This window comes from Nuphar pumila, chromosome 12 (assembly GCF_984573655.1).
Source record: "Nuphar pumila chromosome 12, dmNupPumi1.hap1.1, whole genome shotgun sequence".
In the NCBI taxonomy this organism is placed as follows: domain Eukaryota; kingdom Viridiplantae; phylum Streptophyta; class Magnoliopsida; order Nymphaeales; family Nymphaeaceae; genus Nuphar; species Nuphar pumila.
This window is the reverse complement of record NC_143260.1, coordinates 9,365,604-9,393,523: the sequence shown is the minus strand read 5'-3', so window position 1 is coordinate 9,393,523 and position 27,920 is coordinate 9,365,604. Positions and strand designations below refer to the sequence as shown.

General features: G+C 36.6%; 1 protein-coding gene across 1 annotated transcript; it reads left to right on the top strand.

The window, feature by feature from the left end:
* The first annotated feature begins 346 nt into the window (after positions 1–346).
* LOC149819927 (PH, RCC1 and FYVE domains-containing protein 1-like) lies at positions 347–27,643 on the top strand. The gene is made up of 9 exons (XM_089982611.1): positions 347–982; positions 11,001–11,087; positions 11,470–11,559; positions 21,910–21,990; positions 22,174–22,368; positions 22,457–24,595; positions 25,848–25,994; positions 26,901–27,298; positions 27,393–27,643. Exons 1-9 carry the CDS (start codon positions 935–937, stop codon positions 27,523–27,525), a joined length of 3,318 nt encoding a protein of 1,105 aa, XP_089838737.1. The 5' UTR covers positions 347–934; the 3' UTR covers positions 27,526–27,643.
* The last annotated feature ends 277 nt before the right edge of the window (positions 27,644–27,920 follow it).

The following is a 27,920-nucleotide window of genomic DNA, read 5'->3' as shown; positions in this document are numbered from 1 at the left end:
CCGTTCCCGGACTCGAAACTTGTACAATTAATGAAGCTTAGAAAGATAACATACTCATGATAACGCCAACATGTCACGTGCAACTGAAAGGAGTGGCAGGTTCGTTATTTTTCCAGAACCCAAGGCTTATTTAACAAAATCCCTTCATGTTAACGAAACAGAAAACGTGCACGCGATTTAATAAACAGAATAAAAAAATTCCAATAAACAAAAAAAAGAGAAGAAAAAAGAATTAATTAATTTATTATCTGGTTTTTAACGATAACGAGAGGGTTCCAGGGACCAGGATGGTTATGATGATGAGGATGATGGTGACGATGATGATGATGATGATGGATGCCTCGTGTGCTCCTGTTGGATGATCGGCTCCACTTAAAAGAAGAAATAAGGACTTCGGCTTCTCGTACGTGTGCAGCTCCGGCCATCGCTTCGCACGTGCGAACGACGGACAGACGGCGATCCCTCTCCCTCCTCGCTCCTTCCGAACCCTAGAATCGTTTCGAAAATCGGATAAAGAAGGAAAAATCCGGAAAGAAGTCGTGATAATCTGAGGTATATTGCTCGTTGCATCGAATGCGCGGAGATTTCCCGGGTTTTTTCGTGCATTTTGGTGATTCTTCGGGGTTTTGGTTCGCTTAGCGTTTCCGGAGCATGCTGGGATCGGAAATGGAGAAAATTGGGTCGAATATGGGATTTTCGTGGCGGAGCCTTGGATCTTAAGGGTTTTTCGGCGCTCCGATCTTTAAGGATTCGCTGCGATGAAGGGAGTTTCCGGCGGGTTGTTTCTTTCTCGGGTTAGACGGTCGTTTGCTGCCGGTGAGACCTTCAATCTGCGGGATGGAATTGCGGTGAGGGGATGACCCGGCTTCGGACCGTCGCCGATTGATTGCGGAGGAGCGGAGACGGCGTGTTTGGGCTTCCGTGGCAGCCGCCGATGGCTGATCTTACCAGGAATGGCCCTGTGGAGAGGGATGTCGAGCAGGTATACGTGTTTTTTCCTTCTTTTGTTCTGTTTGGGGTCGATCTCTAGGTGTTGTGGTTGATGTTGTTGATAGTTAGTAGATCGCTAGAGCGACGATTACGAGGATATGTATGGATTATTTGTATAATTAGTAGAGCTGGAAATGGTGTTTCATTGGAGCTCTGCACTATTGCTTGTCATGGTTACCATGAGTTTTTTACTTTTGCTTTTCCGTTCTGTGATTGGGTTTATTCCGTGTTGGTTAGATTGGTGAAAATATTAATTTCTCATTAATTTTTGCGATAGTGAGGGATGTTAAGCAAATGGGGTATTGGAGGATATGAGTTTCTGTGGCATTACTCCGGTTTTTGGATTTTCACACGAAAAGATTTGGTCATATTAAGATTGGTAACTTGATGATGGATAATCTGGGATGAATAGAGCAACTCCCTTTTCTTCTTCCCTGGTTGTTATTAGTCGTGTGGTGAGAATGAAGTGAGATCAGTCTCTAGCTTATAGTTATCAGCGTTTTGCACTTTTAATAACATTAGGTACTCAATTTAGGGAATGATTGTGGTGCATTAGATGCGCCATGTCTGAAGTTTTAGTTTATAATTTATATGTTTGGTTTCTGACTGGAAACTAATCAAGATGTAGAATATGAGCTTTTAAAGTAGTTCAATTTGTTTGGTTTTCACAAGTTGAGGTATTCTGAGGCTGAGTTACTTGAAAAATAAGATGAACTTACATGAAGATATTGGTCAGATATTTGAGTGGTGAGTAGAGCTCACCTTTTGATGGGAAAAAAGTAATTCCATCAAGGATTGCTATCTCTCGGGATGACGTTCTGACCTCTTCGTTATCCAGTTCTCTGACCTGAAGCTCCTTGTAGAGCTAGATGTGTATGCTTCACTACTACAACAACAACAACAACAACAACAACAACAACAACTATGCCTTCATCCCAAAACAATTGGGGTCAGCGATATGAACCAAAAAAGAAATTCATTTTGGGTCTTCCACATGAATCCTTTTCCTCCAATCATTTCTATCCAATGCCATGTCCTCGGTGAGGTTCAAAGCATTCATATCCTTTCCTATCATCTCCATCCAAGTCTTCCTAGGCCTACCCCGACCTCTTTTAACTAATATATTTTCCCATTTCTCCAACCTTCTAACTGGAGCATCATTAGGCCTTCACCGAATATGTCCAAACCACCGTAAACGATTCTCTCGCATCTTATTTTCAATGGGTGCAACACCTACCTTCTTACGTATCTCCTCGTTCCGAATCTTATCTTTTATTGTATTTCCACACATCCATCTAAGCATCCGCATCTCAGCTACACTCATTTTTTGAATATGATGTCTCTTGGCAGCCCAACATTCTGTACCATATAGTAAAGCGGGTCTAATAGTCGTCCTATAAAACTTTCCCTTCAACCGCAATGGCATTCTACGATCGCACAACACTCCAGTTGCACTTTTCCATTTCATCCACCCAACCTTTATCCTATGATTTACATCTCCATCAATTTCTCCATACTTTTGAATGATGGATCCCAAATATTTGAAATAATCATTCACCGGTATTTCTTGCTCACCAAGCTTTACTACACTCCCATCACTACTTTGTTGCTTACTAAACCGACATTCCATATATTCAGTCTTATTCTTACTCAACTTAAAACCTCTAGCTTCCAATGTCTGTCTCCATAATTCTAACTTAGCATTAACCCCAACTCTAGACTCATCAATCAAAACAATATCATCAGCAAACAACATACACCATGGTACATTTTCTTGAATTGATCTCGTAAGCTCATCCATCACTATTGCAAATAGGAAAGGGCTTAAAGCAGATCCTTGATGTAACCCAACCGTTATCGGAAAATTGGTTGTCACCCCTCCACAAGTGCGGACATTGGTTACTACTCCTTCATACATATCTTTAATTATACTAATGTACTTGAGAGAAATACCTTTCTTCATCATTGTCCATCAGAGAACGTCCCTAGGTACTCTATCGTATGCCTTCTCTAAATCAATAAAAACCATATGCAAATCTTTGTTCCTCTCTCTTTATCTTTCAATAAGTTGTCTAAGAAGATGTATAACTTCCATAGTTGATCTTCCAGGCATAAAACCAAATTGATTCTCCGATATCATGACAACCTTCCTCAACCTAGACTCAATCACCCTCTCCCAAAGTTTCATAGTATGACTCATGAGTTTTATACCACGATAGTTTGTGCAATCTTGTATGCTTCACTACTCCTATATAAAAAACTCTCTCTTACATTCGGGGCAGCACCATACTTCCTATTTAGTCCAAAATTATGTTAAATTTTGGAACTTTGAGAGTTGAAGTTTTTTACATAATTGGTCTGCCGTATCTCATGAAGGTAACATTTATCAAATGAAGCGATATTGCATATTTTATTATCCTAGACCATCTTCTATTGTAAGATAACATGTTTTACTGGACAGATTTGAAGCCTGTCACATGATGAGGCGCTTCTAGAAATATTGAAACTTAGATAATTAAAATCTTGACTAAACATTAAACAACCACCTCTGAAAACAGAAAATAGCTGGTAATAAATGACAAGGGTTTGAGAATATAAGAGATTCCTACATCAGCATGCACTTCCATGTGAGGAAATGCTCTAAATTGAGTCACATGTTAGCTAAGTTATTAACTTACCAATTTTAGCACTGGTAAACAAGCCAAATGAACTGAGCTTGACCTCTTCAAGCACTGCTTATTAATGCTGAAACGACTCAAGCTGGAGCTCGAGCTCATGATGAGCTGAGCCAAGCCAAGCCAAAGCTTGTAACAAGCTGAGCTAGGCTAGTCAAGCTCGAGCTGGCTCATCAAAATATTTTATTTAGAAACGAAAATAATAAGATTTGAGTGCTCAACCTCCTTTTTTCAAGTCACACATCCCAAGCAACTACTATATTATATTATATTATATTATATTATATTATATTATATTATATTATATTATATTATATTATATTATATTATATTATATTATATTATATTATATTATATTATATTATATTATATTATATTATATTATATTATATTATATTATATTATATTATATTATATTATATTATATTATATTATATTATATTATATTATATTATATTATATTATATTATATTATATTATATATATATGTAATATGTGTGCATGTATGTATTCTTAACAAGCCTATACAAGATGAGCTAAGTCGAGCACCCCATGTTCATGCTCTGCTCGTGTGACCATAGGCAGCTTGTGGCTCGGCTTGCCGAACACAAGTTACAATCCCCAGGAAGCTTTTGATGAATCAAGTTGAGCTGAATGACAAATTACTTGTCTAATTTCCTAGTCCTGGCTAATGTGTTTCATTTGAGCACAAATGCTGTTTTTCTATTTTATGTTACAGCTGCAAAATCAGGTCCTTGTCAGTGCATGTGTGTATGCATGAAAGCACATGTGTGTGTGTTTGCGCAGTTTTTTAATGATAAGGAGCAAAATAAGGCATTTTGGCAAATATAGAATGAGTAGCAAGCATAGATGAATCATCAAGGTGTAAGGAAAAATGCATTAAACCAAAATCCTTAGAAAAAGGATATTGTACTATAAAGTGTTAGCCATGCACATAAATGCTCAAAACAAGCAATTAGGAAGGAAACAAATAAGGTGTTTTAGCAATTAAGGAGTAAGGAGTAAGCCTTAATGTGTCTTTAAATAATTCATAAAGAACTAAAAGGAAGCTGAAAACCTTAAGAAAATTATATTTCAACCATAAATCATAATAATGCAAATAAAGACTAAACAAGAATTTAGGATGTTAAAAATGTAATTGTTGTTAATAAGAATAACACAAACTAATAATAATCTTATAAATATGTAAACAAAAAACTACATAATTTGATAAAGCCCTGTAAACAAAAAAATCAATGAATCTAGTAGAATATACTAGGAAAAAGTACATTTCATCCTTCATGCTAATAGAAATAAGTGTGAGAATAAATAAATAAAAATGCAAATTAATAAAAACCAAAACCCCAACAATGTTCATAAACTGATAGAAATAAAACAAAAAGAGTGATAAAGCATATGGTGAAAAATGGTATTTATCATATTAATAGCTTGGTGACCTGCAAGAATGGTAGAATAAATTTATTAAGAGACCCTAAAAGAATGAGCAAAAGAAGCAATGCCCTACAAAATGATAAAAACTTGAAAGAGATTGGGAAATAATGTAAACAACTAGCTTAAATAAAGGAGATAAGAAGCAGGGTGGTTTATGTTGTATGTATCATACCGTATTGTACGATACATATCGTCACTATAAGAAATATCGATATGATATGCACTCGTATCACGATACGAGTGTGTATCATATATGTATTGTATGATACAAACCCATATCATACGATATGGGGTGTATCGTACGATACAGGGTAGGCGCATTTTGAAAAGGGCCGAATCATAATTTTTTAGTTTTAGGTTTTAAAGACCTCTTGAGGGTCGATTCCCTTATTTGTGTAGAAGCCATTAGAGAGATATCCACACATCTTAGGACTCGTGAGAGCGATTTGGGGGCCGATCCGTGCACAAGGAAGAAGGCTTTTGCGATTTGCTAAAGAAAAAGTGCATTTACACCATTTTTCACTCAAGGAAATGAGTTAGGTAAAAAAATCTTTATTATGAGTAAAATTACAAAACTACCCTCCAATTTTTTTTTGCCTCGGATGGTGCTGCCCTCTACAACCCTCCGCCAACTCTGCAGAAATTAGAGATTTATATCAAGGTAGAAATTAGGTTCCACACTCTTCCAACAAAGATGGCATCAGATGATCCGGCTTGGCAGTGGGGCACTTAAGCAATGAGTGAAAACTGATTGAAAATCGAGTGCAACTATTGCCATAATATTTTTGTTTATGTGATATGAAAGTATGAGTCTTGTGACATGTTCTTAATTGCAAGATATTTAATATTTTGCATTGTACTTGTGAGATAGTTGATGTTTGATGATGTTTAAAGGCATAAATGCTTCATATGTGATTAAATACTATATTTTATACAATTCATTATTGTTTCATGTGTTATGGTTTTTTAAAATTTTTGCTAGTTTTTTTTATTTTCATGTTTTTTTAAATTTTTTTATTAAAGACTATGATTTTTTACGATAACGATACATATCTTATTTTGGGCCCTACCGATAGTGGTAATAATACGATACTTACTACCTTGGTTTACCTTCCTCCTTGATCCTTCAACAAGAATAAAAAAAGCTAGTTTCAACTTTTATTTTCCTTTCTTCTACCAAGGTGCTCTCTCTCTCTCTCAAGATATTAGAGGACATTTAGGGTTTTGTTGTCCTCCTAAGCATGCAAATTGTGTGATGCACTAGTGAAAACCAACATAAAATAAAAGGAAAGAAAAAGGTTTTGTAAGTCATGATGCCATAATGCATTACCAGTAACAAGAGGCTTGCATGTCTATCATAGGTTTGTGTCTTGTAAATGTGGCTTGCACCTCATTGGTGGAATAGGCGCAAGCCTCAATTTCATTGAAACAACTTTTTCTTTTGCTATATTTTGGTCAACACGTGTGCATGCAAATACATGTAATTTTGTGCATGCACCTGAAGTTCATTCGAACAACTTCCTTGATTATCTATTGACTATTGTGAATTTCATATAGTCACAACATTTGAGAGCATTAAAGTGGCAACATTATATGTATGTGCATAATAAATGTGGATTGGGTTGCCATACTTATGGTAGGATATTGCTAGCAAAGTTTTTTGCTGCTTTATTTCTTTGATTGCTCCTTTGAGCAAAGGTATAATTATTGGGTATTGTATGATATGATATGGAGTATTAGGGCTGGTATGTGAAAAATCATTAAATAAAGGTTATCAGGCTGTATCAACCAGAGTTACCGGAAGCGCCTAGGCATGTGGGGAAGCGTGCTTCCCTGAAGCGCGTTTCGAAAGTGGAAAATGGTGCACTTTTGAAACGCGTAGGGAAGCGTCTTTTTTTGGGAAGCGCGCTTCCCCCTTTGCTTCCCACACGCTTCCCCCTTTGTTTCATTTTTTTTTTATTTTTTTCCCCTTTTTTTGCTTTCCCCTCACTTCCTAGGTTGCTTCCGGTTCGCTTCCTAGGTCGCTTCCGAGACGGTTCATGATTCGCTTCTAAGTCGTCCCACGCTTCCCGCTTCCTAAAATTTTGAAAGTGCCTTGCTTCCCGCTCCTGCTTCCCGTATCGCTTCCTGATCCCGCTTCCTCGACTGGCAACCATGGTATCAACTCTTATTGCATGATACAAGCTGTATTGCACTATATCAGAGATGATGCAACCTGTATCATATGAGTTGATGTTGTCAAAAGCTTTAAGTTCTCAGTGGTATGAAAAGTGAAATTTGACCACACTTGGGGTTTTTTTAGGGCAAAAGTTATTGTTTTGATCAGAGTTACCGAAAGCGCCTAGGCATGTGGGGAAGCACATTTCGGAAGCACGAATCGGCGTGCTTCCGAAACACATAGGGAAGCATCTTTTTTTGGGAAGCACACTTCCCATAAATGGAAGTGTGGAAACACACTTCCCATTTATGGGAAGCGCACTTTCCCCTCGCTTTTTTTTTTTCATTTTTTTTAATTTTTTTCCTCTTTTTTCGCTTTCCCCTCGCTTCCTAAGTCGCTTCCGGTTCACTTCGTAGGTCGCTTCCGAGACGGTTCGTGATTCGCTTCTAAGTCGTCCCACGCTTCCTGCTTCCTAAAATTTTGAAAGTGCCTCGCTTCCTGCTCCCGCTTCCCGTATCGCTTCCCGCTCCCGCTTCCTCAACTGTCAACCATGGTTTTGAACTATTTCGCACCCAAAAACTCAAAATGCCCTTTTCTTTGGCATTTTTTGGACCACATCACCTTAAAATTTGAGGATTTGTCCAAAACCAAGCCTTAAAGAGTTCTTTTGCAAGATCTACCCTCTTTTGATCGTAAGCACTCTTTTGTGCAAATATACATAAAAACCGAGCCCTAGGGAGTGTTTTTTGCTACATCAACCCTCTTTTGTGACAAAATGCCTAGCCCTATAAACATCCATGGATTTTCATTTTCTAAAGCTGAAGAGCACCCTAAAGCTCAAAACTGGAAGGTTAGAGGTCTGATGTATACTATTTTAAATGGGTTTGCAGTTTTTATTTTTCATCATTTTCTTTTCTTATTTCACAAACCTTGTCTTGGTATTTTGGGTTAAATCTATCATGGAGAGAGAAAAGACTAATACAAACATGGCTAGTGTGGTGATATTGTAAGCTGGATGGCTTTCAAAAGGGGTTATTGAAATGTTGCTTTTGTCAACATACAATTTATAGTAGATTATATACATTTGGATGCCACGATGTAGGCTACAATAACTCCTCCATATGACCATGTGTCTATCTGCATATTCTATTCAATGTTCATGTTGAGTTTGTTGTCAACGAAGAAGAAACAAATAAAAGAAAGAGATGGCCACTAGTTTTACTCACTGCACAACCACCATCATATATTATCTCTGATTAGGAATATGAATTGTTTGATGGAAGAAATTCATAATTACAAATTAGTAGTTTAGACTTCTACAGCGTTAACCCTAATATATTTTATTATAAAACTTTTATGTAATTATGAACTATGATGACATTATAATTGTGTAATATTTTTTTGTTTTAGTTATATATTTGTTGGTTTGTTAATTGTTCCTTGTTACTTACTATTATTTAATATGTTTTAGTTTTACAAGAATACTTTTAGGTGTATTTGATATTCTAAACTTCTAGCAGTTTTAGTGTCAATTCATTCATATACATACATGCATACATATATATAATGGTGTTATGATCTTTTTCTTTGATTTTTTTTAAAAAAAATTATTTTCTAAAAATGTTTAATTTTTTTTAAAATTTTAAAATCTTTTGGTGGTGTATCGTATGGCATAAAGTTAAAAAACATATACTAAAATAAAGTATTTCTTCAAGTAGAAAACATAAATAAATAGTACTTGTTGCAAACACTTATGAAAAACAAATTTATATTGTAAGTTGACTAAATTTCTGTTTGGTTTTCTTTTCTAATTTTCAACATGACATTCTACCAAGATTAAAGAAAACAAATATTAATTCTATATCCATGATAATATTTTCATCAGACACAAAAGAAACTCAGATGAAAGGCCAAACATGTGTTTAGGATATAAATATTATATAAAAAAACAAACATCATATCAAAATATAAGATAAATAGCCCCAAGGGGGGTTGGCGTAGTGGGGTGGGGCCTTGGCTGCTAGACTGGCAGTCAAGGTTCGATTCCCATGGGTGTCGCCCCTCTGCGCAAGCCAATGCCTGGCATAGGCCCCGGGGGCAGGGGTCCTAGCCTCGAAGTTTTACTCTGCCGGCACAACGACTGTAGGTATGGCAGGCTGAGCAAGCGTGACCAGTTCTTCGTGTCGGGTGCGGTTTCTTGGGATTATATGTCCAAAAAAAAAGATAACACAAATAAAAATGAAAAACTGTATTACCTTCAATTATTTTTTTATGAAAAGTATCCATCATTATTTTTTATGGCAATGGGAATTGTAGGTTCTTTTGTTGTTTTTTTAATAATTTTAAGCAATTTTTTGTATACAAATTATGCAAAAAAAAATTATGATTTTTAACCTAGTTTTTCTAACACTATAAATGAGATTTTTATAGTTTTTTTAATGCTTAAAAGCTTATATCAACAGATCACTCCCATAGTTGGCACTTGGTAACAAACTCCTCTGTATGACGTACTATTGGTAGTCGTTTCCTTTTGACTTTGGAGAGAGTTGTGGGCCTCTCATAGAGGCCCATGCGTCATTGAGAGGCTTAGGCCTCTTCACAGAAGAGGCCTAAACCTCTGGGGCACACATGGTACACAAGCGCTAAGAGTGTACACCCTTAATTCCTCACAAAACACCCTTAAAAAACATGGATGCCACTGGTAACGTCATTTCCTCTGCAATACCAGGCCCTGCTTCTACTGTTGGAAGTGTTGGGATGATGTTTCATGGACTTTAAGGCATACTCATTAAGGAGTTTTTTGGTCATCAAATTTCTACAATGTTTTTATGCCAAACTCTTCATTTAATTTTTACCTCTTCAGACATGCCTTACTTCATTAACGGATCTTTTTGTAACTTGCTAGCTCCAGTATGAGTAAATTGGCCATTCTAGAAAAGGTAGATGACAGATTGGGTGGCCTTGATAGCCAACTTAGTAATTTTGATCCTTCCTGCAAAGTGAAGGTTTTTTATTTTGCAATGTTTTTACCGTCAAATCAAGAACATGTACAGATTATTTATCACCTTTCCTTGAATTCTACAACTCCAAATAGGACCCTCTGAGAGTACCATTGGAGATCGATGCAACTATGCAAGCATCCTTTCATTTCTTTCATGTCACCATGAAGTTCCTCATAAGGAATTTCCAGCTATTATTCTATAACGACTAACAGAGCAACATTGGAAATACTTGTTGACATCATTTTAGCGTTTCTTTTTTTGTTAGCTTGTGCAGATGAAAATCTTAACCAGCTTAGTCGTGCAGGTTTTGCATGCCAAACTTGATGATGTGCCACTGATTTTTATCTTTTATTCTTGTCTAGCTGCCACCATCTTAAGGTTGAATTTTTTTTATCATGGTTAATTTTCCTTTTCCATTTTTTTTAAAGAGTTCAGCCTTGGGATTTCTCAATTGAAGCTTGACTTTGTTTCTAAATTTAAATATATTCTTCCTTTATTTTTTTACCAATCTGCTTCTTGTTTTTTAACCTCACTCATTTCACTCATAAAAACAGCTATATGATAAATATTAGAACTGCCACTTTCTTCTTTCTCATTATAGCTTGCCTTCACACTTTTGTCTATCTTGAATGCATATGCATGACCTTTTTCTTATTCTTCACTAACCTTCATATGTAGCACACATTTTTTATCTTGGTCCCTTGGGATTGATGTTTGCTGCAGGCCATCACTGCTCTTAAGAAAGGAGCATATTTGCTTAAATATGGTCGCAGGGGAAAACCTAAGTTTTGCCCATTCAGGCTGGCTAATGTAAGTTTTCTATATCTCAGTTTGGTTGCTGCTCTTAGTTTTGGAGGTTTTATTGGTTCTTTTCGTTAATCTTCTAGTGGCTTCAGTAGTTTCTGATGAAGCATATTTACATAGGCTTTATATTGGATTATGGCATATGAGTTCTTTCACAAGACCTATATTTTCTCCTTGCATTTAAAACTTGTTACTTTGCCATTTTTCTAACTTGAAAGTCTAATGTCTTCTATTTTTTTGAGAGATTTACACGCTGATGCATTTTATAAACATGTTTTCCTTACTGCTCTAATCTCTCTCTCTCTATTTTCCCATCACTTTTTGACCACCTTTGAGTGTAGCCACTAATCTAATTTGTCTCTGTGACATTATATATTTTTTGCTACAGGATGAATCTGTTCTGATATGGTACTCCGGAAAGGAGGAGAAGCATCTTAAGCTAAGTCATGTTTCCAGAATTGTCCCTGGACAACGTACAGTAAGTTAAAGTTTATCTGCATAGGCTTCTGAGAATTTGCATCTAATTGATATTTTGTGGTAACGAGGTGTAGTTTCATGATGGACAGCGGCAAACCACATACATGGAAATCATTTATACTGACAACTTTATGCATGGCTTTAGATAAATAACTTGTACTGGATGTTTCGCCTCACATTCAAAAGCATTTGCACTTAGAGTTGTCAATGCTTTTCCTTTTCCTCCATCCTTTTTTTTCAAGAAAATTCTCTAACACTGAATATGTGTGTGTGCATGTATGAATGTAAGTATGATCCAGTACTAGATACCGTTACAGGTGTGTGATGTAAGTGCATGATCCTGGGGTTGGAGAATTTTTGTGCAGTAAATATTTGATTAAAACAATAAAAAAACTAAGATTCTATTAACAAGAAAAATAGAAAACAAGCCTGGAAGGGTAAGTCCATAGGTTATGAGATGGTTGGTCCAAATAAGATGAGAGGATCAGAAGGCATAGGATTTTACTGATTCAACTCATCCACATTGCCATGTTGCTTCTCTTCCACCGCCTTTTCATGATCTTATAGAGAAACCCTAGAATCAATAGTTCTCTAATTGCAGTAAAACTGCTAATAAGGGCTCAACTTAATTCCTAAGCGAAGCAAACCTAAAATAAAGTTCTAAATCCATACGCAATGTCCAAAACATACTAAACAACTACTGAGCCATGGACCAAATTGGATCCAAATTAGGTCCATAATGACCACAGTTTTGGGGAACCTTTGAACTGGACAAAGTTTTAATATGGGATTGCAATTGTCTGCCAGGATTTTTGGTCAACAAAGAAGTGCACATGGAAGCGGTTACCTTTGGTGGGTTAATGTTTTGGTGTATTTGTATCTACTTGTTACTTGAAGAAACTGGATTGATTTTCTCTTTTAAACAATTAAAAAATAACCTGGATTAATGTTATCAAGACCACTTGGCACTAATAACGGGGCAAGAAATCACCAACTAGAGTAGTTACATATGTGACATGTACCAAGCCCTTGTACTGGTGTTAAGGGTACTCCTGAGTACAGGTATCTAAGTTTCAAACATAGCTCAACCAATTTTATCCATCTTATGATCTAATTAATGTGTAGCCTAACTCGATACCAAAAGTGTCTACTATTAACTATATATTTGTTTATAATGTTGTCAGTTAATTACATACCTTTGACATGCTTTGGACTTTGTAATTGATAGTTTATAACTCAATATCTGAAGCATCTTGTAAAATATAACATAACTATACATTTTTGCATGTTTACACACATGCACACAAACATACACGTGCCCACCTTTTTCAGAAATTTCAGCATCATACCCTTTGTACCCATGTTGTACTTGGTACCTGAAAGGTAGTTGTTAAACTGTCTTGGAGGGAAAAGTAATCACTTTTCCTCATTGAAGGCTTACATGGTCCATGATAGAGCCAGAATTAGTTTAAATAGAATAACACATTAAGAAATAGAAACTAGAATCTTTTAAAAGACAAAAGGATCATGGACTATCAGACTTGGTATTCAAAAGCCCAAAACATCCAAAATATTAATAAATAATGTCTAGTGTAGAAAACTTCAATTGTTCAATATGCTCCATCCTTGTAGAAGTAGGAAAATGAAAGAAAAGAACCCAGGTGTCAATCTATATCCTGAAAAGGATAAAACATAAGAAAAAGAGTATCTAGAAAAATAATTCAAGGATATAGGGCTTTGGATCTTGGAGAATCATATGAAGGATTTATATGCGTGCACAAGAGGACCTACATTAGTGCATGTTTTCGGATGACAGATCAGGTGCAATCACACTGCACACTTTAGTGTGCCGCTGCACTGATATGCCCTCCATCTTCTGTTGGGCCCCACAGTGTAAAGGTACGAGCACAGGTATGTCAACCACAAAACACACAAACACTCACATGAAAAAGATGACTCACAAAAACATTTAATGTGGTTCGGCTAACTTGCGTATGTCCACGATGGAAGGATCACTCTCTCACACACATTGTGGAGGTGATTATTTTTCTATTTAAATCAGCTTTACATCCACTTTTAGAAGTTGTTGGATTTGAGAGTCCCTTTCTATTTTACAATGCTACATTCAAAGGATTCTTGAGCTATCAAATTTTCTTTGATAGGCAACTGCTTCTTTCCTTCACTTGTAAACTTTCCATTCATTTGACATGGGAGCTGTGTAGAGTCATTATCTCCTTATCCTTCTCATATGAGCTGGAGTCGGAGTCTTCTAGATCACGGGTTTACAGTCTTAGATCACGATAGCTGGACCCATTTACTCTAACATGCCTTCTCAAGCCAATCTCTACATCAATGGGATTGAGCTTGTCTCTAATAGAACCATATCTTCGTCTAGGAAGAGCCTTCGTAAGGATATCTGCCATCCTCTCTTGAAAATAAAGGAATTGAAAATCTTATAAATTCTTGAAAATTTTTATTCCAAAAGTCAGAATTGTGCCAAAACTTAATTTAGATTTTCTTTCAGTTTCCCAAATTATTGACTATGGTTGTAGTATCTCCTTCACTTCTAACCGATGTCTTATACAGGATCTCCAGACAAGCATATTAGGGAAGGTCATAGAGAAGGGGATCTCTACTATATGGACCAGTTGATTATTCTCAAGGATACTTTTTGTTTAAATGTACAAAAATTAGATATGTTTTGTGGCATCACAAACTAGGTCATCCTAGTATCTCTAAATTATCCAATATATATCATTTGAGAAAATTTTGTAATAAAAAAATCCAATGTTCAGATTGTATTATTGGAAAAATGAAAGCAATTTTTTATCAAGAGAGAACTTTTTTTTCTTCCAAACCACTTGAATTAATATATTTTGATGTTTGGGGTCCTGCTCCTATTGTCTCTAAAGGAGGATTTATTATCTAATTTTTGTAGATGATTATTCTCGATTCACGTGCTTTTATTTTCTTAGGCATAAATATGAAGTTTTTGAAACTTTCAAACTTTTCATAACCTTGTTAGAAATTTGCTTAAAACCAATATTTATATATTTCATTATGATTTAGGAGGAGAATACATGTCAAATGACTTTAAAGATTATTTGAAAAATCATGGCATCTTTCATCAACGATCTTGTGCAAACACGCCTCAACAAAATGGTTTGGCTGAAAGGAAACACAGGTATATAATAGAAACCACTAAAACATTGCTTATTTCCAAACATGTTTCAAAACATTTTTGGGCTGAAGTTGCGCCTACTTCGATGTACCTTATAAATAGACTTCCTTCATCCAAACTTTAAAATATTTTTTCTTATGAAAAATGTTATAAAACTACTTTCGACTATTTCAGACTAAAAACTTTTGAATGTAAATGTTTTATTTTTACCAATAAAAATGTAAAACTTTTTTCAAGAGCCATTCCTTGTGTCTTTCTTGGTTATGGGAAAAGTAAAAAAGGATTTAGATGTTATGATTTTAAGCATGATAAACTTTATATATCAAGGAATGCTACCTTTATAGAAAAAGAAAGTTTCTTTGATTTAAGTGTACCCATTAAAGAAAAAATGATTACTCAATTTTGGAATTATCTCCTAAATGTAATGATGAAGTGTTAAACAACAATGATATTGTTAATGATAAACCTCAATATGCCATCCAGCGTGGTGAGTCCCATGATATTAATGATGGACCTTTAGTTATCCAATACAAAGGAAGAACTGATGATAGACATCCCACTGCCTTAGAACAATATTCTAAGTATAGATCCTCAATATAGAGTTTGTCTAGCCAAAATTTTCTCTTACTTTGAACCCTCCTTATACAAATAAACCAAGAATTATCCTGAATGGATGAATGCTATGAATGATGAAGTACTAGCCTTAGAGAAGTCTAAAACTTGGGATATAAAAGATTTCCTCATAGAAAGAAGACGATAGACTGTAGATGGGTGTTTAAAATTAAAACCAAAAGTGATGGAACTTTTGATAGACATAAGGCTAGATTAGTAGCCAATGATTACTCTCAGGAGTATGGCATAGATTATGATGAAACTTTTGCTCTAGTAGTCAGAATGATTTTTGTTAGAACCCTTATAGCTTTAGCTGCCATTAGATGTTGGTCTGTTTATCACATGAATGTCAAGAATGCCGTCTTCAATGGTGAATTGAAAGAATAAGTTTATATGGACCCACCACCTGGATACGAGGTTCATGTTGGAAAGATGCTTCATTCAAAGAAAGCCTTGTATGGTTTGAAATAAGTGCCTAAAGCCTGGTATGATCATTTTAATTATATTATGGTTAAACTTGGCTTTACTTTTTGTTGTACTGACACTGCTATGTTTATTAAGAGATCTGATGCAGGTATTGTTATTCTCTTCCTCTATGTTGACGACATGATCATCACTGGTGGAGACAAACATGGAGTTAGTTTTATTAAAAATATTTTGAAACAAAACTTTGAAATGACTGATTTATGCTTTCTTAAATATTTTTTAGGGATTGAGGTTGCATATTCCGCTCGTGGTTATTTTCTAACTCAATCTAAGTTTGCTTTCGATATCATAGACATGTTTGATGAACAGTCCTGAAGTAATAAATGAAAAAATGAAGATAGATGATGGCACACTACAGGATGATCCTACTCCTTATTAGGATGATCCTACTCCTTACTGCGAAACGATTGGGGCCCTCACATACTTGACCATTACCATACCTGATATCTCACACGCAGTCCATACTGCCAGTCAATTCTAGCATTCCCTTACCACTCTGCACATGGGTGTCATTATGCGTATCATTAGATATTTAAAAAATTATGTTTCTAAGAGGATTGTTTTGTATTCGTCCTCCCCACTCGAATTAATTTTTTATACTGACTCTGATTGGAGAAGAGATCCTAATGATAAATACTCAACTACAGGTTTCTGTGTGTTTATAGGTGACTCATTGGTGTCTTGGAAATTCAAGAAGCAGCAGAAGGTGTCGTTGTCGTCCACTGAAGTTGAGTATCGTGCCATAACCACCACAACATCTAAAATTGTGTGGTTGAGAAGATTATTGAAAGACATGGGGGTGCATATGCTCTCACATGTTTCATGAGCGCATCAAACATATTAAAATGGACTGCCACTATGTTCGTGAAGAATATTTGAAGAAGACCATCATCCAGCTTTATGTAGCATCGGAATTTCAGTTGACCGACTTCTTTACGAAAGCTCTTCCTTTTTCTCGGTTTCATTTTTTGATTGACAAACTTTCGGTGATTACACCGTAAGTTTGAGGAGAGTGTTAGAGTGTATATATATATATATATATACTTATTGCTTGCATATGTATATAATTATATTTATTTATGTAATAAGTGAAACCTATTAGGGGTATTTTAGTCACTATACATTATGCAATTAGTGGTGTTCTTAAAGGGCACTTTAGGGTTTTTCTTTTTAATGTATTTTATTTTTTTCGTCAAAGGCATTATAGTCCTTATAATGCCCTTGGAATAGAGTTGTTGGGAGTGCTCCCAATAGATATATTTCTAGCCATTGGGAGCACTTCCCAATGGCTCTTCTTTGCTTCCTTTTTTGTATAAATAAGGAGTGTAACCCCTCTTGTATGTTAAGCTTTTTCACAATCATTCTCTTAAAAATATTTCTATACTTTTTACTTGTGTTTTAGCCCCTAAGTGGCTTGTGTGGTTGTGCTCTTGTATTGACCCATAAGTGGTCTTGATTGTGTATGTTGTTGTGTTCTTGTATGCCCATAAGAGGCACCCACTTGTACTCTTTTTGTATTTTCATTAGTCTACTAGTCTGTAATGAAAAACAAGACTATAGACTATTTTCATTAGAGTCTATATCATCGGTAAAAACACTATTTTGCATTGAATTGGTGCAACATTCGGAAAGCAAAAACATTATGTGAAGTCATTTGAAATGAGATTCTGGAATCTAAAAGCCAAGAAACCTTACCGGAAGGTGAAAATGTAGAGAGCGTGGCTCCCGAAAGAGAGGAAAAGGAGTTCTTGATTAGTGGATGAAGGGCCTTTATGATTTGAGAAAACATGGTTCCAATGGATTTTGAATCCTCGTTGGTTTCACTTCTTTGTTCGTGAGACATTTCCACAGATGCCACATTTTTGTCTTCTCTTCCTATGAACTTGGGACAATAGGGCTTGATATGCCCCAACTCTTCACAACCATGACATATTATATTTCTTCTCTTGTTGTCATCATATCTAGGTTTCCCATAGTAAGGTTTTGAAAAATGTGGTGGTTTGTAGATATTTGTATTGATACTCGGTTTTAACATGACCAAAACATTATCCTTGATCTCCTTAGAATCAGACATGGATTTCAACCTTGTCTTCTTTATGTATACTTGAGCCAAGACCTCATGTAAGAGAAGAGGTTTTTTCCAATGAATGATATTGACCCGAACTTGTTCATATTCGGGTCTAAGACATCTAAAAAATTGGAACAATTGTTCCTCATGTTTTTATTTCTTTCATTCTTAAGCATTATTAGGTGTCTCCCATATAGGCTCAAGCTTAGCTAATTGATCTCAAAGTCTTTTGAGGGTACTATAATATTCCCTCACTATTTTATCACCTTGTTTGCAACTATGTATTTTGTCTTTAAGATCCCACTTGTGAGCATCTTTTTGGGTATATGTTTGTCTAACATATTACCAAACTTCATCCACTCTTTCAAATTAAAAAATATCATAGCTTAACTCCTCATGCATACTACTCATAAAGATAGTAAGAACTTTGACAGGACCCACTTTTTACTCTTTATAGACTTTTTTATAATCAAGCATAGCTTTTTCCCTTTCAACTACCTTAAGGCTCTCTTTCATAGATTCACCATCGACTCAAACACCATTCTTGTGAGAATTGATTGTGGTTTCAATGCGTAACCATCAACAAATTGCCACATATCTTTACCCATAAGGATTCTTTTCCCGCGGCCTACATGTAGTTTTTTCCATCAAATTTGATGGGAACAACCGTTACAAATTTTTTATCAGCCACAACGGAGAAGAAAAAAGATAGAGAGACAAGGAGAGGAAAGAAGAGATGATTGCAAGAAGAAAGGTGTTGAAGAAGTTTGATGGTACGCTTCCCGAGACAACAAATCCGACATATCTCATGATCCTCCTCTTGATCTTCATGTACAAGTTACAACCTAAAAGCATCAAAGCTCCGATACCATATAATAAAATATGGCAAATACAAACAAATGTCTCTTATGGGCAAGTACAATATACACAAATTGAGACCACTTATGGGTCAAGATACAATCACATACACAATACCACTTACGGGCAAGAGAGACAACATAAAAAGTATAAAGAATCTATTGAGACAGTGCTTGAGAATAAGCATAAAAAAACAAGAGGGGGTTCAACCCTATTTACACACAAGAGGCAGTCTCAATAGAGCCGTTGGACTGTTTCAACAGCTCTATTGACTAGTCAACTCTATGTTGACTAGTCAAAAAAGAACCCAACAACTCTATTTGGTATTTAACCAAATAATCCCTATAAAAACAAAAAATGACAAAAAAATTTAAGTAAAAGTACTAATGTGCTCCTAATGGGCAAAGCCTATTGCAAGGACTGAAATGACCAAAATACTCCTAATGGGTATTTACCTATTATATCATTATATATATATCCATACAACTTAACAGGCATGTACATATATCATTGTCATCATCATCGACATACCTCAGCTACGTGGGTTTCGATTTATGAGTCCTGCTTTTCAATTCCTTTTTTACTAGAGTTTCAACTTCAATCGCGTTATAATTGTCCACTGGACCTCTCACCATCTTCTTTAAAGTCTTCAATAGTTTTTTTCTTTTTCTAGGTTCATAACTTCATACACTTGCATTCTATTAGCATTTTTTATTAATGTTGAGATAGGTATTAAAGCAACATTTTTAAACCATCTTAAATGACATTTTTTTATTGGTAGTACTCCCAAATGTTTTTGATATATTCATTTTTTAATCTTATCCTTTTTCTGTAATTCCATATATCTATCTTAGCATACATATCTCTGTGACATGCAGTCTATTTTTTATCACTTTTTAGTTGCCCGACACTCCACACCATATAAGATTGCTGGCTTGTAACAGTCTTATAGGAATTCCCTTTTAGTCATAGAGGTACTTGTTTATCACATAATATTCTACTGGCTTGTCACTCTATCAGCCAAAAAAATTCTACTAGCGATATCTTCTTCAAATCCATCATCCTGTTGGATCATAGATCCTAATTACTTTGACATTGTTAAATAACAAAAATCTTTTATAGCATTTCTCTCACTAGCTTCCTCAATAAATTGTGCTCCATCTATTTCATTTGGGAATTTTCAAATACCCACCAAACTATGTCACATGGGTGCGGGTGCGGATGGGGGGTGCGGCACTTTCAAAAAACCTGGGTGCGGGGGGTGCGGCAAAAATATAAAAAATTATATATATATAAAGTCCAAAAGTTGGACATAAATGACCCTGGGTGCGTTGACTGCATCCAGGGTCAGGTTGCCCGCATCGGGTGCAGGTGCGACACGGGTGCGGCACCTAGTTGGAGAATCCCTGTGACATATAGGGCAAAAAAAAATCTTGGCAAATTTTTTTAAAGTCTGAAAATTGGACCAAAATGACCCTGGGTGCGTTGACCGCATCCAGGGTCGGGTTGACTGCACCCGGTGCCTCACCCGCACCCTGCTAGCCGAATCCTTGTGACATAGCCACCAAACTTTTTAATCTGATTCATGTGCACACCATAAGTTTGGTGGTTTTCAATTTCCCACCAGAGTTTTGTTATTGTTAATCAAATTTCCCATTCACAAACTGTAATTAGGTTGTCCTTGCATAAACTCATGTTCTAAAGTTACCGTTTTACCCTTGTAATTAGTTGAATTACACGTAGGAGATGGGGGCTTTTTCTCATGATTAAAATTATTGATTTACCCTCACTCTACAAGTCCAAGCTCAATTGCCCTATTCTAAGTAAGTTTGACCTTGGATTGGCCAAGTCATGGTTCAGAAGAGTTACTGTTTAGCCCTGGTCAAAAAATGTGTGCATGATTTTCTTACTTGCATGAGTAGAAGCATTATTTTTCCATTATAAGTTAGAACATGAAATTCCTATGGATATTTTTCCCTCTTCCAAGTTACCCCTTTGCATAGTGATAAAAACGGAGAGGCATGGGCTTGGGCCTATGCTTAACCAGTATTTCATGGCTATCCTTGAAAATGAGTCTAGATTTGGACCCAATCCAACTCAAATATCACAAAAAAAGTTATGGATTTATGTAAGATCTAAGCTTCAGTTGTATTACCAAAAAATTGGTGAAACCTATTCCTTTTCACATGAAAAAGGAACATTTCTGGATCTGACAATATGGGTTGAACCTAAGTTATACCCTGGACAGGTCTCCCACCTTTTGCGTTCCTACTTTATATTATGATAAAATTATAGTTTTTATCATATATAAACTTGTCATATTTTCTTCTTTAATCCATTGTTTTGCCATTACTTGGAAAATATTTCTCTAAAAATTGTTATTGCTTAGAAATGTAAACAGGTTTGTGTGTAGACATTCACTAAAATCAACCTAACTAGTTGCATTCTCATTGGACCCAAAGCCAATCTGGATATAGATGACAAAAACTTTACTAATTCAAGATCAATTAGCGATTGTTATGTATGTCACTGGCTTAGATATCTAGCCAATTAAATCCACTTAATTTTACATCCAGATCTAGATTTGGATCCATTTCCTAATAATTAGGCCCTCTTATTTGATAAAGGTGTATTGGCAGAACAATCGTTTTAATAGATAAATAACAGAAGTTATTGAAGATAAGCAAACTGGGTGTCATTTGCTTAATTCAGCAAACTTTGGTGGGAAATTGAAAACTCCCAAACTTTCTGTGTGCATATGAATTAGACCAAAAATTATGGTGGGTATCTGAAAGTTTCCTGTTCGTTTTCGTTCCAGTGTGAGCTTGATAAGTTGATCTGAAGTTGCTTGGTAACTTTTTGGTTTGTGATTTATGTGAATTATGATATCCCCAGTAGATTCTCGGTTCTATTTTATTTATTTTAGTTTTTGTGCTAAAAAAAAACTTTATAAGACCTCAACTTGCAAAATGTTTGTGGCTACTTCTTTCTAACTATTTAAGGACTTCTGTCTCCATGCCCTTCTTTATGGAGACTATAGATTTCAAACTAGGCCTGCCTATTGCATTTCTTTTTCTTTATAAATGAAAGCCACATGTTGAGTTGCTGTCAGGAAGAAGAATGGTTGAGCATTTGTTGTTTTGCAGGCAATATTTCAGAGATATCCACGACCAGAGAAGGAGTGCCAGTCCTTTTCTCTAATATACAATGATAGATCACTGGATCTGGTATGCTATTGCCAGTCTTTTTTTTTTCCTCCACTGATTCACTGTTAAGAGTGCATTATTTGGTTCCTGCAGCTTTTTGCTTTGAATTTGTTGGTCCACTTTCACTTCTACTATCAAACTATGATTGGATTATTTGCAGGTTTGTGTTGTTTTCATTTCATGAGCTTTTACTTGGTTTCACAGATATGCAAGGATAAGGACGAAACAGAAGTCTGGTTTGTTGGGCTCAAAGCATTGATTTCTCGAAGCCACCCCCGGAAATGGAGAACAGATGCAAGGAGCGATGGGGTTTCCTCAGATACAAACAGTCCGAGAACTTGTACTCAGAGAAGTTCTCCATTGAGCTCCCCATTTGGTAGTGGAGACAATTTACATAAGGTGTGAAATGAATGTTTATTTGGTATTTTTGACCTTTTGTTCCTGCTGAAACTTTGTTAATATAACTAATATATCAGTACTTATGCAGGATGGAGATGCCCTCCGGCTTCATAGTCCATATGGAAGCCCACCCAAGCATGGTGTGGATAAGACATTTGCTGATGTAATATTATATGCTGTACCTCCTAAAGGATTCTTTCCTTCAGATTCTCTTGGTGGTTCTGCCAATTCTCTGTCATCAGGAGGCTCGGATAGTTTAAATGGACATGTGAAGAGTACTGCGACTGAGGCATTTAGAGTCAGCTTATCGAGTGCTGTGAGCTCATCTAGCCAAGGTTCTGGTCATGATGATGGTGATGCACTTGGGGACGTTTTTATTTGGGGTGAAGGCACTGGAGAAGGGATTCTAGGTGGTGGGGCTCATAGGGTTGGAAGTTCTGCTGGTGTCAAAATGGATGCACTTTTACCAAAAGCTGTGGAATCGGCAGTAATGCTTGATGTTCAAAATATAGCTTGCGGTGGTAAACATGCTGCCTTAGTCACCAAGCAAGGGGAGGTCTTCTCCTGGGGAGAGGAATCTGGTGGCCGACTTGGGCATGGTGTAAATGCTGATGTTTCACATCCAAAGATTGTAAGTGCTCTTGGTAGTATGAACATTGAACTGGTAGTTTGTGGTGAATATCATACATGTGCTGTAACTCTGTCTGGAGACCTCTACACGTGGGGTGATGGTACCCATAATTTTGGACTCCTTGGACATGGTAATGAAGTAAGCCACTGGGTTCCAAAAAGAGTGAATGGTCCTTTGGAAGGCATACATGTGTCTTCAATTTCTTGCGGTCCTTGGCATACAGCTGTTGTGACTTCAGCTGGACAGTTGTTTACCTTTGGTGATGGGACTTTTGGTGTTCTTGGGCATGGAGACCGTAAAAGTGTATCAATACCAAAGGAGGTGGAGTCTCTTAAGGGTTTGCGAACTGTGCGTGCTGCCTGTGGTGTTTGGCACACGGCTGCCGTTGTAGAGGTCATGGTTGGAAATTCTAGTTCAAGCAATTGTTCCTCTGGCAAGCTGTTTACTTGGGGTGATGGTGATAAAGGTAGACTTGGCCATGGTGATAAAGAATCTAGACTTGTCCCAACTTGCGTGGCAGCTCTTGTTGATCCCAACTTTTGCCAAGTAGCTTGTGGCCATAGCCTAACAGTTGCACTCACAACCTCAGGTCATGTTTATACAATGGGCAATACTGTTTATGGCCAGTTGGGAAATACCCAATTTGATGGAAGGCTTCCCGCTCGTGTGGAGGGAAAGTTACAGAAATGTTTCGTAGAAGAGATATCATGTGGTGCTTATCATGTTGCAGTATTAACATCAAGAACAGAAGTTTACACTTGGGGCAAAGGAGCAAATGGGCGATTGGGCCATGGGGATACAGATGATAGAAATTCTCCCTGTATAGTTGAAGCCTTAAAAGACAAGCAAGTTAAAAGTGTTGTTTGTGGTTCTAATTTTACATCAGCTATCTGTTTGCATAAATGGGTTTCTGGTATTGACCAATCCATGTGCTCTGGCTGCCGACTTCCATTTAACTTCAAAAGGAAACGTCATAATTGCTATAACTGTGGGCTTGTTTTCTGTAATTCATGCAGTGGTAAGAAATCACTTAAAGCATCTATGGCCCCAAATCCTAACAAGCCTTATCGTGTCTGTGATAACTGCTTTAGTAAGCTGAAGAAAGCTCTAGATAATGGCTCAACTTCACAACCAACAATGAGTAGGAGAGGAAGCATGCACGGTACTTACACTGATGCAGCAGAGAAGGAAGAGAAGTTTGATTCTAGATCTCAGGGACAGCCATCACGATTCTCTTCCATTGAATCCTTCAAGCAGGTTGAGGGAAGGTACTCATCCAAGAGGAACAAGAAATTGGAATACAGCAGCAACCGAGTATCACCCATTCCTAATGGTAGCAGCCAGTGGGGTAGTCTTACCATTTCAAGATCATTTAATCCAGTATTTGGTTCCTCAAAAAAAATTTTCTCAGCTTCTGTTCCTGGGTCACGAATAGTTTCACGTGCAACATCTCCTGTATCTAGAAGGCCCAGTCCACCTCGTTCTACAACACCGACACCTACTCTCACTGGGCTTACTTTGCCTAAAGTAGTTGTAGATGATGCTAAAAAGACAAATGACAACTTGAGTCAAGAGGTTCTTCAATTAAGAGCACAGGTGAATGTTTGAACTTTCATACCTTTCTGTTTTGTTGCTGAAATGAAATTAAAACAGATAATAGCCAAGTAGTTGTACATCTTATATGGCAAAATACCTTCGTTCATTTTTTGGTGCAACCTGCAAACCATAGATTTTGTATACCATAGCATGTTTGATTGGGCTGGAACCTTCTCGCTCTGATCCTCATGAATGTTTTATATCAATGATGAGGTCAGGTTCTCTTGGTATGTTTTACATAAGCTATTGATGGATGCCCTTGATGCCACTTTGATTGCCAAATAAAGAAAATTGATTTGTTATGTGTCATAACTGCAGGTTATGCTCATTTCTTTTGCGAGAAAATTATTGAGCATCCTGGTGCATTTGTTTACAGTTGTGGTTTTAGTGTTTGCATGGTTTCAAAAGGAAACTCCTTAATTCGTAGAGCATTTACAACCCTTACTGAAAATGAAATTTCTATAGAAACTCAGAATTTTATACTCTCTATAATGGCAATTAATTTTGAATTGGGAAATGATTTTCTCTTCCCGTAACAGTGCAATGGTTTTGGCCCAGCCCGTGTCGAGTTGCTGGTAGTGTATATGGTATGGAATGAAGAACTCCCCAGTAATATGCATGGGGATTTTGTAGAAGGCATGGGCAGTGTATCCAGCGACTGGATGTGCTTCAGTAGGAATATCATTTTATAAGTTCGATTAAATTTTTGTTTTTCTGATGCAACTCTGATTGTGGAATTCTTTTGTTGGGTTTTTCTTTATCTATGTACTATGAGAAGGTTAGCATAGGGTACTGTATGAACTATGAAGAATCTTCATATGCTTCACATTACTATCTGCATCATTGTATTTCACATTAATGGTTGGAATCTTTCAATGATGATAAAATTGAAAAAGGAATTGGCTGATGCTTAGATCTGAACTTTTGTATAATAAATCACTCAGCATCTCATTCTGCAGGATATATTTTTCCTTGAATGTGTTTTATGGCTATCCTTCAAGGGTTCTACCAAATTTATATTATGCACAAATACAAAATTTATGCAACTGAATTTATGGAAAGAAGATTTAAATGATTTAAATTCTCAGGCATGTTGAATATGAGATTTTATTAAAATTTAATTGAAATTTGACTGATGAAAACTTAGATGATAATAAAGCCATGTTCAGACTTGCTTTGTAACTTTTGATGTCGTGGCAGCGTTATTGTGAGCTGGTTGTTTAAATAGATATCTGTCTTTGCGAAAATGCAGGTGGAAAATCTTACCCGGAAATCCCAGCTTCTGGAAATTGAACTTGAAAGAACTACAAAGCAACTTAAGGAGGCTGTGGCAATTGCAGGAGAAGAAACAGCCAAATGCAAAGCTGCCAAGGAAGTGATTAAATCTCTTACTGTGCAGGTGAAGTTAATTGTAAAATGCATCTATAATTTTTCTCTTATAGCAAATGTATCTGGTTTCTACAAAGGAGTCTGCTTACACTTTTCATGCAAATGAATTGCTTGATGTTAAAGACTGAGATATTAGTTTAAGTTAGGTTGGTGATATTAGATTTTAGATTTTGAGGGTTTTTTTATTCTAAAGAACTGATGTTATCGTGATGTGTAAATTGCTCTTGTATTTCTTTATATATTGTAATCTTTTGCTACAATAACCAGATTTAGGCGGGAAGAGATGTATGGTGATTCTCTAACCTATCCTTGCATTGCTGGGACCATATGACATAAATGTGCGACATGTTATTGGCAACTATCCTAGCTAAAAATATGAGATTATGGAGCTTATAAACCCCTTGGACTAACGACATGTAGTAATTCATTAACCTTAACCATCATTTGTTTCTTCAGTCTTTAGTATTTGTGAGTGCAAGCCTTAGTGCATCCAGAAACAGAAGTAATCTTATGTCATCCTGCTGCCGAAACAATGTTATGCTGTTGGGCCTGCATAAGAACTAAGGTTGAAAGGTTCAAGTAGAGCCAGCAAATTGGAGGATCTAAACCAGTTTGAACTGTTGGATCTATTTGGTCCAGTATCACATCAGGTAGGTCCAGATGTCTTCATATTAGACTGTCCCATTATAGACTCGACCAGGCCTGACTCAGCCTGATGATGGGTAACAAAAGATAATGACAACAATGATGTTGGTGATGGTGATTATTACATTTGTGCATTTGTTATCAGTTGTAAACCAATGTATAATATAAGAACACCCCTTCCCAGAAGTTGGAATGTCACATTTTAGCTATAATATGTACACATGTTCTACTAGGTAAATTAGCTGCTAAACCATGCTTGGATTTTGAACAGTTGAAAGACATGGCTGAAAGGCTACCTGTGGGAGCGTCAAAGAACAGCAAGTTAACTGTGCCCGGTTTGTATGCCAATAGCGGCAGTCCTACTTCATCTGATGCTTTTGTCATGCATGCTGAAGAAATGAGCAGCCTAACAGCTGGCCTTCGTGATGCTGATTCAAATGGAAGTAATGTGAATAGACCACCAATTGCTAATGGCCCAGCTTATAATAGCACTCGAAACATAAATCACAATGGATTGGGCAATCCAGAAGTTTCCTCAAGGAATGGTAACAAATCAACTGAAAACCATGAACATGAGGGAGAATGGGTTGAGCAAGATGAACCGGGGGTATACATCACGCTCACTTCCTTGCCTGGAGGTGGCAAGGATCTCAAGCGAGTTCGCTTCAGGTACATCTGGATTCTGGAATCATTACTATGTTTATCAAAGTTTATTGTAGTTTATTTGATTGAAAAAACTCCTTAATGCAAAATTTCAATGCAGTCGGAAGCGATTCAGTGAGAGACAAGCAGAACAATGGTGGGCTGAGAACCGGGCGAGGGTATATGAACAATATAATGTGCGTATGGTTGACAAATCCAGCATTGGTGTTGGCCGTGATGATGCTTCCCGTTGACATAGTTGTAATCTGGATGGTTTATTTGAATTGAAGCCTTTGTTGCCTCCAGTGTGGATACTCCAGCTTCTTTGTCAGATATGCTGCCCTATCTAAAAACAGGGTACATCAAAGAGAGAGAGAGAGAGAGATGTGTGTGTGTGGTGGGGGGGGGGGCATTTCTTTTTCCTGGTGTGGAGTAAATAGTGGGGCTGGTCTAGGATGTAAATTTTAGCAGGTGGCTGGCTTTTTTTAGTGTTGCAGCCATGTAATTGATAAACAATTGCATCTTGAGGTAATGTACTCTCTCTCTCCAATAGAGCCCACGTAATTGGTTGATCCCAAGTTAATGGGTTGTATACAAAACAACTGTATATTTTTTCTCCATAACTAAATCTAATCTCTTTTCATGATTC